The sequence below is a fragment of the Camelus ferus genome, chromosome 1, assembly GCF_009834535.1.
Source record: "Camelus ferus isolate YT-003-E chromosome 1, BCGSAC_Cfer_1.0, whole genome shotgun sequence".
Taxonomy (NCBI): domain Eukaryota; kingdom Metazoa; phylum Chordata; class Mammalia; order Artiodactyla; family Camelidae; genus Camelus; species Camelus ferus.
In genome coordinates, this window is record NC_045696.1 from 7,223,583 (window position 1) to 7,238,769 (window position 15,187).

Sequence of the window (15,187 nt, forward strand, 5' to 3'; positions counted from 1 at the left end):
TCCCCTATATTGTAAGAAAAAACATATTTAGAATATGTAACTGGTAACTTCTCATCTGCAACGAATGATGCTCAAGAAATACAAACAGCCTCTATCCTCTCAATGTGTAACATACCATTATGCCAAGCAATAAATCATTCAAGATCATCTCAAATGACAAATTACACCATACCAATGATTTTGTATTTTAGGGAGAAATACAAAGTAGCTTTAGAGTTTTCAAAAACGGCAAGTAAATTAAACTGCATTTTCCTTTTTTAATTTGAAGCCATCTAATCTGGAAAAAAATATTCAAAAAATTGTGAGCAACTACTTTGGTCAGGTTTGTAATGCCTCATTCTACAAAGTGAGGCTGCCATCACACTATTTTGCTGGACACCTTTTACAAAAGATTCAGTCCAGTAGATGTCTATACCCTCCAACTTAAGAGCAATCCTGATGCTTTTTCCTCCTTCTCATCAATCTGCTTGTAAAAATAGAAGGTAAATGGTTATTTAAAACTGGATTATTGACATAAATTTTTAAATCCTTGGACTATTCACTACACTTGTGGATCAACTAATTCATATTTGGTGAATGGTCCCATCCTCTTCCTCTACTTCCACTCCCAAAAACAAAAAAGGCACTCAAAACACTATGAATTCTCACTCAACTCACAATATGTATGCTTTACTCCCTCATCAAATTATCATGGAAATCTACTAGCTGACTAATCAAGCCTTCATTTAGCTAAATGTTATCCAAATTAATTCACACTGCTAAAACAAACCAAAAAAAAAATCCCCACAAATTAACTTTGGGGTTAAAACCCCTTTTTGTATTATGCCTATCAAGATAATAAAATACAGCAATAGTTTCATCTTTCTTAAGCATCTTCACCCATACAAACTGCATTAAGTATTTTCTTGTCAATTTCCATGTCATGGGAAATCAGGTGGACAGATTTAGGGTTATAACACAATTAGGGGTTACAGTCAGTCTGACTTTAAAAACGAACAATATAAAACATGCACTTCCAAGAGGCTTGGGTGTGAAGCATCTGAGACAAGCAGCCATCCTGCAAAGCAGCTGAAACCAAGGTAACAAGGAGTGGCCACAGGAGGTAATGCGCAAAAGGTGGACAGATCAAGGACAGAGAAAACAATGCTTCCAAACAACTCAAACCAAAAGCCACAAAGGCAGAAACTGAAGTACAGGTGTTGACTCTCAAGAGAGCTGTTTCTCACTTGGGCAACTTTAAGTTGTGTACTACACAGGTGGATGGCAGAAGGAAGGTTTTATTGGGATCATGAATGCCACCACCGAGTTCCTAATATATACTACCAGAATTCCCAGGTAAATAGAACCAAGGATAGCCACAATTGGAGAAATGCTTGAAAAAAATCCCTTAGGACGACCAACAAGAGAAAGAGCCAATACTACACCCTGAAGCTCAGTTTCCTAAATTGAGGGAGGAGGGTGCTGTTAAAAAGAAAATCTAGAGCACTGGATAGACTGAGCACACTTGTTCATATCCTCCATAATACCCACCAACACAGCAGTAGAATCACAAAAATAAAATCAATAACTTAAAGCATGGGATGGAGACATACCAGTGAACCAAAGGTTCTGTAAGATTTCTTCAAGACAAATGGCTAATAGGATCACACCAATAATCAAAGGAGTATCAGAAAGACTCAGAGCTGAAAGCTGACACTAGGAACGTCAGCAGAAGTAGCAGGTACCATTCTGGGTGGAAAGTGAAAACTGGGGTAGGAGGGGCAGAAGCTGGCTTGATTACTAGACAGCTATCTGCTGCGTGGTCAGCCTCCCCCGCCAGCTCAAAGTATCTACCGCACAGTCAGCACACCGAGTCTAAGCTAGTCCAACACAGGTAAACAGTCACCCCCAAAGAAATGCCTTGGAAGACACTAAGCCACCGGCGTAGGAAGGGCTAGACAGGCAGCAGCACAAGTTCATACTGCTCACTGGGACCTCCTCAACGGGGCAATGAAGATGAGAACCCTCCTGCCAGGACCCCAATTCACAGTCACTGAACTGAGGCCGTCAGTCCAGGGTCTCACCACAAATGCCAAACCCACACTCGTCCTCTTGCTTGGGAGAGAAGCTGATAATGGCAGAGGGAGTTCAGGATCTTGAGTTGGACAACAGGGGTTACAAGCAGTTTTTATTAAAATATTAAAAAAGAGGGCCTCACACAGATCTAAGGTGACAAGAGTCATAAGCAATTACCCTGCATTTGAGATTTTTTTTAAAATTTTCCTAGTAAAAAGTTGAATGCACATCATACAATTAAATCATTTTTTAAAAATCATCATGATGGGGGGTGGGAAGAGATAGACTGGGATTTCAAAATGTACAACAGATAAACAAGATTATACTGTATAGCAAAGGAAAATATATACAAGATCTTACAGTAGCTCACAGAGAAAAAAATGTGACAATGAATATGTATGTTCATGTATAACTGAAAAATTGTGCTCTACACTGGAATTTGACACAACATTGTAAAATGATTATAAATCAATTAAAAATGTTTAAAAAAAATCATCATGACATGCACTACACCTTCAATCCCAGGGTTAACATTTCTCCTATGAATGGGACGAACTTAGTGACATAATACTACATCTGCCTCTCTATGGGTCCTAATATACCATGTGCTTTTCCAGTGTAGTTTTTTTGTTTTTAATTTTCAACAGAACCTCAAGACAAAATCACGGAACTCATTTACAGTTAAGGAAAGGTACACAAATGTATATTCTTATATACAATGTAAAAGTAACTGTCCGGTGGATAAATGCTGCAAGGTAAAAAGAAAGGGTACTAAAGCCCTTACTTTGTATCTTGGGAAATCAAGAGAAACTGATTTTAATTTTAGTAACAAAAAATTTAAAAGAACAGAAATTGGCAGAAAGAAAGGCAGCATAGGGAACTGTTTGATTTCATCTTTCTGGGAGGACAATCATTAGTTTTTTAAGTAATAAATTAGATCTATAAACACATTACTATATTTAAAGTGATGTAAGTAACCAAAGGAAGAACTTAAAAACTGAAGATTAAAAGTTTTACCACTAAGGAGTGACAATGAGGAAAAGGAAACTGGTATTTCATTTTTTACTTCCAGAATGGGTTATGTTTTATTAACATATGCCTGTAAATTGAGTAATTAATGCCTAATACAGAATAAATGTACAAATATGACTTTAATATGTCAGTTGAGCATGGCCTAAAAAATACTACCACCTCTAAGAGGAAAAAAACTGGTTGTAACCAGGAGGTTACAGAAGAAGCATGCATTCAACAAATACTTCTAGTTTTTGTAACTTCATACAAAGCAGATCTAGGTTTGTAATACAAAGGCAAATATTTACATTTTCAAGTGCCTGCTTTTTGAGTACTTGATTCCATGTGGATCTTGTGGATGGTGTGTCAAAATGCAAGTGAACTTATCTGTGCTTCCCTCTAATCTCTAACACAGACCTATTTAATAATATGGATCTCTACACTTTTTTAAAAGACTAGCATTTAAAGGATACACAGGACTCAACTAAAGAAAGACCAGTAAACAGTAGCCTGATGTCAAAGGAAAAGGGAGAAAAAGCTCTTAGAAAGAAATTCAGTCTTAACGTATACTTTCGGAGTAGTTGATCTACGCTATCAAACCTTAAGCAATACCTTTTTACATCAGCTTTTTTAGTCTGGGTTTCCTTTTAAAGGGTCTTACTTCTTAAAACAAAATTTATTCAAAAAATGTTTTAAATAATGGCCAGATCTATCCATTTTCTAAAACTACAAAAACCAAACTCCATCAAATTATTCCTACACTCAAAGCAAATATTTTATTTCACTTGTTTCCACAATTCAAATCACTGTTGATAATACACATTCTTCACAACTCATATTTGCTTGTTTAAAAACACATGTTCTTTTCTAAAGCAGTAATTACTTCCACAGACTTCTGAGAAAAGCTAATATAGATAAGCTTATTGTATCTTATCAAAACCAAAGAGTAAATTATTTATGAAGCCCCTGAGAATCCCTTTAAAAGACAATACACAATACAGAAAATAAAAGGTCACCAACATCAACAGATTGTTAATGGGTTTATTCTCATTTGTTCAACAAATATTTGAGAAGCGATTATGTTCCAGGCATTACACTAATAAATAAGATCCAGTCCCTTCATACAAAACCTTAACATTTCTTATATTATATAAAATGATACTATGAACAAAATTAAAACACAAATGTACTGGAAAATTTGTCAGAAGTAACTAACAATGCAGGAATATAGTGGTTAAGAGTCAGGAGTCAAGCTCCTGGATTTGCATTTGAGCTCCATCCTTACTGTGTGACCTGGGGCAGACTACCTAATTTCTGGCTGGGCTAATCATCATACCTATCTGAGAATTATCATCAAGAAAAAATGAGTTAATAAATGTAAGTCATTTAGAAGAGTTTCCAGCATACAGTAAGAGTCAATGAGGAACTCTGATAAAATTAAAATTTTTAAAAAGATACTCAAGTGAAATATCAGCAAAACACAGTAAAAGGAAATTCACAGAAGATATAAAAACATATTCATTCTCACTTAAAATTCAGATAAATGCAAATTAAAATATTAAGTTACACTTTATCAAATTGGAAAATACTTTTAAATACTCAGGATTCTAGAGTATGGTAAAATTCTGTTCTGTAGGTGGTTAAAAGCATAAACTGTTCTTTAAAAAGACATTTGAAAATATGCATCAAAAGTTAAGACTTTTAAATGTACATATTCTTTAACTCAACATGTGCAACTTCTAGGAACTGCACCTAAGGCAACAAATCAAAAATGAAAACAAAGACTACCACAATAATTGTCCACTTAAACATTATTATGAATTAGCAACAATGGGCAGTAGGTTAAATAGTAACTGATTTGTAGAATACTAACTACTCATTAAAAATGATGCTATAAAGAATACTGATGATGGAGAAATGTTTACATTTTAAAGGACTAAAAACAAAGTAAAATATGACCCAGTTTTGCTTCCTCAATACTGTTTGAAGGAGTTACATTTACATAAGGTTATCTGCAATAATGTATAAACTAAAAAAATACAATTATATTCTCTGATTGTTTGGACTACTGATAATTTTTATTTTCTTCTTTACAGAAGTTCTATCTGAACTAGAATTATTTTTAATTAAAAATACACTAACTGGATTGTGGTGGTGATAGCTGCCTAACTATAAGTTCACTAAAAACTCATACTTACTCAAACTGCATGAATTTTATGATATGTAAATCGTATCAAAGAACGTCAAAGTTTATTTTTACACACACACACACACACACACACACACACACACACACACAGTCTCTCTCTCTCTCTCTACTTATATAAAAGGTGAAGGACAGGGAAAGGTCTCTGCCCTTAAAGAGAAAAAATGGCAAACATTTCGTGTTTTATTTAATGGGGAAGAGGGAGGAAGAGAGTATTTCAGATCTCTTTCAACAATAAATTTGCATAACTGTAACAAAATCTTTTTCTAGTAGATTCATGTAAAAATGGATGTTAGACAATCATTTCAAGTATATCAGTATGAAAAAAATAAAGTGTTACTTTTCAAGGTAACTTGGTTATTCTCTGGTGGATACCGTAAGAAGTGCTCAAAGATACCAACAGCCTCCAAATTCATACTCCGGTTCCTAACATTTTGTCTGCTGTCTTTACACTTCAGTCAGTTTAGCTGGATATAAAAGTCTTGGCTCTCCCTTCTTTTCCTTGCATATATTAGATGTTACTTGATTGCTTCCAGCCTAAAGCATTGCTATCAAAATCAGATAGTCTAATATTCTTCCCTTAAAGACTCTGGTCTTTACCTAGATAACCCGAGAATTTTCTTTAAAGTCTAAGAATGTTTAAAGAGTATGTCTACATGTTGGTCATATTTGGATCAATTTATCCAAGAATACAACATGCCCTTACCAAATGTAGTGGGGCCAACTTTTTTTTTTATTTCAGGAAATTTACTTGAGTTATAATTATCAGAATTTATTAATTTCCATTGCTTTGGTTCTTCTTCAGAGACTCTTATTTGTATGTTGAAATTACTCTGCCTCTATTTAGTAAATGTCACTTTCTCTAGAATGCTCCTTTATCTATTTTTCTTCAATTCTTTTTTGTTTAAATTTTGTTTCTTCTATTTATCTTCTGTTTCTCTGAAGTAATTTCCTGTTGGGTTTTTTCTCTCTTGTGTACCCTACAGTTTAGGCTTCGTTTTTAATATTTCCTTACTCAGATTTAATTTATGTTGCTCTTTCATATTTGTATCATTTTCTAAATTTCTGTGAGTTCATTTTGAAACATTTGGTTATAGTTTTCACCTGTTTTATGAACATTTCTTGCTAGTATGTCTTCATTGTCTGTAGAAATATTACTCACTCCTTATTCCTTTTTTCTTAGGAAGACTCTGTGGGGAATTGACCATGATCCCAGCAGTTGCTCAATTTCATGTAAAATGAAAAACTTTTAGGAAACTGGAGTAGTCTTCCTGGCTTTAGTAGGTGTCCTCTTCTGTTTTCATGAAGAGGACACGAACAATACAGAAACACAGTCTCATACATGAGGTCTCCTCTACTAACCTCCCCACTTCATCTGCGTTTTGTCCCTTTTCCCCCATTGCCTCCATCCTGCTTAATGTGAATTCTATTGCCAGCAGTGTCTACATTAGTGTGGGACTTTGACCAGGAAGGGAGCTTGAACTAGTTAAGTTTTGAAAATTCATAGGAACCAGATGGGTGTAACCCACAGAATTCATCATGGGCCCCTGGTATCCCGGGAATGCAAAAACTCTTAATTTCAGCTGCTGGTTTCAAGCTTGCATGCCACACTTTCCAGGGAGTTCTCATTAGCTAGCTTGGGTTTCTCCTGTTCTCAGGTCCATCAGATACCTGCTGCTTCCTTCTGCACCTTTCACAAATGTTGACAGGTCTTGTAGTTATTGGAGATTTGTCCCCAGCCTACTTTTATTAGGGTTTGTGGAGATACTGTTCAGTCTTGCAGGATGTCAGTGAATTTGTTTTTGCTGTCCTAATTACTGTTTCTAGGGAAAATTGTGAAGATTCAAAAAATTATGCCCTGCTGTCATCTTCCCAGAACTCAAACATTCTTCTGGAGGTACATTTGGTAAGTATCCCTAAAATCTAAAATAATGAATAGGAATCTATTTGCTTTCATCTAGGCCTTAAATAAAGGCATTATGGTCTAAGAAATTCAACTTTACAATGTGGCTAACTTTAGGTTTCCCATCGCCTTTTCTATGAATATCATACATTCTCTTACGTGATACATACATGATGTGATCATTACTAACTGCTTCCACTTAAAAATTTGAAACTTAATGAAAATAAGAAACATAAAAGGAAAACAAAAAATTACGTGAACTCTTAAAACCATTTGAAGAAATTTATTAAAGCAGACATTAAGAGAGTGAGATATGTTTAGACATTAGGAGAATGGCAAAAATCGTTCTTTTTTCCAAGTATTCACTGAGGACTTTCTATGTCACAGGAACCCTGCTGGACATACATAGGGCACAGAAAGACAGTGAGCCATGGCCTTTGACCTTGAGAATTGGACTAGCTGGGACCAAAAAAATGATGAGAAAACTTGTGCAAATGCCATAAGAGCATTAAATAAAACCATGTGCTATAAAGAATCCTGGGGGGGAGAGATCTAGGGAACTCTATGAGGTTTGTCACTTTTTGTATCTCTGAAGCAACTGAACTTTCTCCTCCACTGAGTATACACTGTCACTTTTACGTTTTCTAAAATAGAAGACTCTTCTTTTTGCCAGCTGAATTAGAAACTTAATTTTTAACTATAATACTCAATGCTCACAATGATAAATTAAAAGACAAACATTCATCTAACGCTAGTGAGTATAAACTGGTATTATAACCAAATAGCTTTCTAAACAGTAGTATGAAGGGCCTTAAAATTTTTCTAGCCTTATAATTTAACTTACACTCCTAGGAATAAATTACAAGAAAATAATTTAACATACAACTAAACACTTAGGCACAGATGTTAGTACTTAAAAAAGAAGAGTATAAAATGATGTCTAATAAGAGATACCCGACTTAACTAGGAAGTGAACATACAGAGAAATAGTCTCAAATCAGCACACTTTAAAATAAATTTCTAAAGTAATTCACCTTCAAAAAGTTATGGTTCTGAATGCTCTGAATTTGCTCCAAGTTCAAAAGGACAGCATATCACTATGGTTAGTTTTTGATGATGCAGGGGAAGTTCACAATGTATGTTAAGCAATAAAAGAAAATATAAACAATACAAAAACAGATTCTACCCAAGCACACCAACCTGATTATTCAGGATAATCTTAATCAAAAATGGCATCAGAAACAGCATCCTGGAAGGGAAAGTGCCACTGTGCAATGGGCAACAGAACTCCGACTATGTTTCCTTCCACTTATCTACAGTCTTATCAATTTCAACTTTTTTTCACTGATATTGTATTACTTAGTAAACAGGGAGAAAAAATTAAAACCTGACAACAAAATAAATCTACTAGATTTACCATTCACCAGAAACAATCAATTCATTGAATTATTAAGCACAAAATCAGACTGCTTGGGGTTAAGAAATGAATGAGAGCTAAAGAAGGGAAAACATATTTTTAAAAGACCAGACACACAGGACTATGTGAAGAATGAATCCAAAAGGAGGCAAATGGGCAATACGCACCAAAATATTAAAATGTACACACAATTTGATTTACCCAATGCACCTGGTATATGAATGGGATTAAAGAAGCTGGTTTTACTTAAATTTACAGATCTGATTTCTAACTGTTCTGTATTAATATGCCATACTCCTGTGATCACTGAAGAAGTATGCAAACTTTGCCCTACAAAACTCACACTTTAAAATGAGTAAGAGAATCTAAAATTAAAAACTCTGTCACATCAAATGGTTTTAAGCACTTAAATTCACAGAAATATAACAAAAACAATATGAACCAATCAGGAGAATTTAAAATAAATTTCTAACGTTATTCATCCTCAGAGTTACAGTTCTGAATATTCCAGAACTATTTCAAGTTTGAAAACGACTAGCCTATCACTATTGTTAAAAAACAATTTCAGTTGTTAAAGAAGCCCAACAAAATACAGAATGTTATCAACTGCCGTATCCAACAGCTTTCCCCATTAATGTTCCCCTGGACATTAATAGATATAAATAAGAAATAAAAGGGAAAGGAAGTCCTCTTATCAAATAAACTGAAGAAAATGCAAAAGCCTTTATGTTAATGTGCATGGTGATGTCTGGGGCAGTGCATTTTCCAAATTTAATCTCATAAGTAAGGGATTTCTACGTCCTAAATAAACTGAATTTGGTTACCTCTTAAGTCAAAGGGGTTAAGAGCGGCTCCTAGGTTCCCAGGATGACGGTGTGCTTGGGTAGAATGATGCTACTCATTACTAACAGGCATAAAGAGGAGAGGAGGGACTGTGTGTAGGAGAGACATCCAGGAGGCAGTTACCTAAGTCTGAAGCTCAGAAGAGAAGCATGGGACACAAATGGAGATTTTCACAACACCAGCATGTGGGTACCAGGCGAAGCCTTTACTACTAACCAGAGAGAACTTTCTGCTTTTACTCCAGAGGCCTTGCGTTCAATAGACAAGTATTTAAAATTTATCATAAGCATTCATTGTGTAATTTGTTTATATATCTGCCCCTTCTTCCAACTGAAATGTGTTCCTTTATTCCTAAGCACAGGAATCCTTATAAACAGAGCACTATTACAGTACCTGGTACAAAGCAAATGTTAGCCAAATAAAATGTTTGGCCACAAATGATTTTTCTTCCAAAAATCAAAAAATAATCCAATTTTACCTAATTTAAATCCTTACTATATTTTAAAATATGCAAAAATACCCTCAAATTAAACAAGTACAGGAACACCTTTATACACATGTACCAGAGATATATCAAACTTTAACTCTGCCTTGCTGTTCAGTAAAAATCTATTAGTAAGCTTTGGCTTTTGAAAGATCAGTCAAAGCATCCTTCAATGTCCTTGCTAGCACCCCTGACCCTGCACCTCATCAACGAAATGGTATGAGAGAGTAAGGCAGTCAACACTGTGACTGCCCGGGGAAGCAAGATCCACTTTCAATGAAAAACTCCTTATGAGCTTTTATGTGTTAAAATTCTATCAGTTGAAGTATAACAAATGTGTGTATAGTAAAATAAGAGCAAACTGCATTAATTAATGATGATTATGAAAGCTGTTAATTTTACATTCAGAAACAATTGTTAACATTCAAACTGTTGAAAGGGAATACACCAGCAGCTAATATATACATTAGAGTCTGACTTCTTTCTCGGTTTTCTCCTTTATAAGCCAGTAAATGTTTATAATTTTTAAAATTGGATTGTATCATAAATCTAGTATTTGTAAATTTTTGTGTTTTGGCATTCATAAAATTAACTAGATAACCTTTATAAATTGTATTTACTCTTTAGATATTTCATTTCATCCATAAGCCTTTTAAGAAAAAGAACTATCTGGAAAGTCTCTGTCTTGTGAAGATAAACTAGAAGTAAAATAGTAACTTTGCCATCTCAAAATTCCTTAAGGGAAAGTCTCCAACATCATTAATATTCATAGATAAATCTATGAGACACCCCAAATACACTGTTCCTCCACTGACCTCAGTTGAAAGTGAGCATCTACCTGGTATAGCCAATGTGCAGTAGAGTGCCCAAGGAGCAAGCCAGGAGCAGACAGTGATGAGAAACTCTTCCCGCACCAAAAGGTCACACTTATAAAATCTGACAACATTTTCATAAAATTCTAAATTTTTCTGTAAATATTCCTATTTATTTCTCTATGACAGTGATATTCAGCTTCCGCATCATATTGATTTTATCAGCCACTCGGCCAGAATGTGTACAGTGGTGTACCTCTAGTATGTGTAGGCAAATATATATGTGTGCCCCTGAGAGATAGATTACAGAGATGATTACTCCATCACTTTTTACTCAAAAATCAATTACCAACAGATTCTTTGAGTCCCTCATGAATGTAAAATATTATTTGATCTATAATTAAATTTAAAATATATTCAAGCACATTTCTTCATACATGATGGCACATCTGAGACATTTTTAAATCCCACTCTGAAATCAAAAAATGGTCATTTCTTTTCCTTTTAGAAGACAAAGATCACCAAAAACAAAAACCAATCACAAAAACTTTAACACCTTCACCAACCACGTAATTAAGTATCTATTCAAGATTTATGTAGTTACTTCTTTTCCAATTAAAGACCACATTTTCTTTCAAACAGTTTATAAACCAAGTTAAGACTATCTCTGACCAGGTCTACAAATATAAGCCACCTGGTTCAACAAAATGCCTCATAATTGACCTAATTTAAGAACATATAAGTTTAAAAGCTAGTAACATTCTACCCATTAGCTATACTGTATTTTCATGAGTTTGAACACAGCCACAGATGGAACAGCCTCCATTTTTCCATATATGAATAAGATCACCTCAATTAACTATAAAGCAATCCAAAATATTCTTTTCAAAACTGCCTTCTTTACTGCTTCTCCTGTATATTCAAGTGACAAAAGGATAAAAGAGAAGGAGAGAAGGAAGAAAGAAAGGAGAAGGAGAGGAATGGAGGAAGGGATGGAGAGCGGGAGGAGACAGGCAAGAAAGTAAAAACAAAATCCCAGATCATATTTTTTTAAGGAATCATACATATGTGTGTAATATCCTTAATTTAATTGTGTGAGTCTTATTTAAGACATACCACTACCATCTACTCCCTATGCCTTTAAAAGATTTGCTCTATTCTAACAGAGATTTGGGGAAACATGCATTCAACCATCAAGGTGAATATTTTATTTTTTTAAACAGAAATACTTCAATTCTCACCAATATATTAGCCAACCATCCCCTTTTGAAAATGTCAAGTACGAGCAATTACTATGCTGTATTTGTATTAATACCATTGCCAGTCACTGATTATCAGACTGATTCCCAAAGTTTAATAAATATTCCAACTATCTTTGCATTTATTGATCTAAATAATTCTCCCCACTAATGCTGTTTATCAGAAAGCTCCCCCATTCAAAATACACCACCAGTCCCCACATTCTCTCAGACAGCCATAGTTTTACTGTATTTCAAAACTTGAGTCACCTGTATGCATCGTCTTCTTTCAAGTCTCATATCATCCTGATGGGGTGGGGGAAGGGAGGGAAGAGTCCAGCAGCAAAACTATAACACTGTGTGAAGAAAAACAGATTATGATAAGAGATAAGGATGCAAGACAATTACCCCTAATTGAGGAACATCTAATGTAACTATAATTCCCAAAACACAGAGATAAAATTATTGCAAATTCATTTAACTAACATTTATTTCAGCTTACTTGAAAATAATTTTCATTAGCAAAAATCAATTATACATAAAATATAAAGTATTAAATTGTCAGGGAGAAAAAGTTTTCAGATCTGGCTACTACCAACAAAAATTTCACCCATTTCTAGCTATGAAATAACTGTCAAAATTCCACTATTCTGTATAATTTATCAGAAAAAATATTTACATTGTATAATCTACATCAATTCACAAATCAGTATGAATGCAACTTCACTTTTCACAGTGGCTTACTATCAGAGTTAATGAAAGTTACGTTATAGGAAAGATCACATGCCAATCTACCAATGCTATTATTAAATTAAGTTCTGAGACACTGCTCACAACTGCTCCCCTAAGCCCACAAGCCCTCTTCTGCTCTCTTGAGTGGCTTCTCTTATTATGGTAATTCTTTCACTGTACTTCCACTTGTTACTTCCACTGCTATTTCATGACCGGCCAGCAAATCCCATAATGACTGATGGAAAAGCAAAAGCAACCTCGTGGTTGTTGTCAACTGGGAGCACATGACGACAGAGGAGACAAACACAAGCACAGGTTGAAACCTAACTCATAAATGAGTTTGGTCTAAAAATCATCTTTTAAAATGAAACTGTGGAATTCAGTCAGTATTTCTAATGAAACAATGCTGTTTATTTTGACCAAGTTCCCAGGTTAGCCAAAAGAAACCTCCTGAGCCCAAAAGACAGTATACTGGTCATGGGCACTGGGGACCCTGCAAAAGAAACACAGAAGCCGAACCAATTCTAGATCCTCTCTTTATCTGGACAAACTCTAAAATAGGTCATTTTCCTTGTGAGCACCATCCCAACTCCTGACGCCTTTAATTCCCTAAATTTTACATGATAGCATTCCAAACATCCTGCTAATAATAATCCTTTCCCCTAAGTATGTTCCTAAATTACCACCCAAATCTCCTACTGCCTCAATGTAGTTCATTTCAGGTATGTGATAGGAAGAAATCAACTGGACTGAAGTAATTCACTTTAACATTTGCAGTTTTCAACAAGGATGAAGGTACCCCAAATAAACTCCTAATTGGCAGAATTCTAATAGTGCTGCAAAATAACTGAAGCAGTTGAGAAAAACCATTTTTAGGCAAATGGGTCATAATATAGGTGAGTCTTTGTTTATTGCCCCCAAATATTTCTGCTTTTTACTTATTTCTCCTTCTACTTCTGAAGGTATTTAAAAGCTCAAAATCACTACTCCAAATAGCAGCAATGAGAAAAGGAGCTCAGGGACAAGGGCTTAAATATATGAATTACTTGTAAATTAGGAATTGCCTGTGTCTGAAATCATTTCCTATATTCCAGATTCCATTCCTGAAGAACCACTTTTCCAGTTTTAGATGCTGCTGTGGTATCAAGTAAAAACGTAGACATAAGACCCACTGGCACCCAACGTGGCGGAGGAAGGAGAGTGTATAGATAGATAAATGAATGAACATTAAAGTATTGCACCAAACAGTTTTATTTGCAAAAATAATCTTTAAACCATCAAGATTAAAGATTTTTACTTCAAAGACATAGTTTCCTAATAATTTTACCCTCATAAATGGTCAGTCTTTACAATTCTGGCATGAACTATGGTAAAGGAAAATGTGAATTAAATCTCTAGCTATGAACTACCTATCTCTGAACCCTTCAGGCACTCAGCATCATATTCCTCACCTATAAAATGCCACAATGCTACTACACCTACATCCTGCCAACTTCAATGGTTTCAACAGGAAAAGCTATTATTAACACAAAAGCACTTTATAAGAAGAAAGTAGAATCAAGTAAGACATTAGTATTCTTTTCATTTTATTAAAAGTTGTTAGAAATTAACAGAGTATTTCATTACTGTTTTAAATAGCTAAAGGGAAGAAATATGGGTGAGCCAGTGGTACAATGGATAATGCTTCTGACTCTGGATCATCAAAATGATCTCACCCTAAAAATGACATCTTTTAGAAAAATCATCCACTTCATCACTACTCATATGAAAAGCAGCCTTTAGCAGAGTAAAGAATCTCTACAAGTTACAAAATTTGCTGATGACATATGCAGCAACTAAATGATCACATACTGACTGATGATAACCTCCCTGAGTCTTAACCTCAGATTACTTTAAACCTTAGATTACTTTAAATAAAGAGTCCAGTGATTACTCTAAGATATCTTTCAGGCTGGTCACTTTTCAAAAAATAACTTTATATCAGATGTGAGTTTTATGACAGTAAGTGGGTAACAGCAAACATCAAGTGTACTTTGCAAACTATACATACAATTTTCTTTCTAAAGAAGCTTAAAAATCCAGAAAGTCATATTTTAGTTTTTTTCTGAGAAAAACCTACAGTGAATCATTCATCTTTTCCCTCACAAATGGTGTCATTCACAAATTATGGAGCAAAATGAGATGTCAGTGAAAAGTATCTACTATCCTTACCACAGGAATCTCCCATAATCCTCAAAATCTTTTGCAGTATGTTTTAGCTCAAATTTTGCCAAAGGCAATATAATGGTCTATGAGCAATCTAGGAACTGATCTTAAGTGGTCTTTGAAGCTAAACTTACAAACCATTTTCCAGTTGTCTGAAAATCACCGCATAAAATTCACCTACAGCACATCCGCAGCAAGACTAGAACTTCAACAAGCCGAGTTTAAGTGCACGGTACACTCAGGTAGGTATCAGACTCAGTCTCTTGATGTCCGTCTGTCTC

At 34.7% G+C, this 15,187-nt stretch overlaps 1 protein-coding gene across 1 annotated transcript in view; it reads right to left on the minus strand.

The window, feature by feature from the left end:
* The window catches only part of DYRK1A (dual specificity tyrosine phosphorylation regulated kinase 1A), a 128,658-nt gene that overhangs the window by 68,942 nt on the left and 44,529 nt on the right, over positions 1 to 15,187 (minus strand). The window contains 1 exon segment of the mRNA XM_032467019.1: positions 12,240 to 12,325. Coding sequence (XP_032322910.1) covers positions 12,240 to 12,249 — 10 coding nt within the window. The 5' untranslated portion in view covers positions 12,250 to 12,325.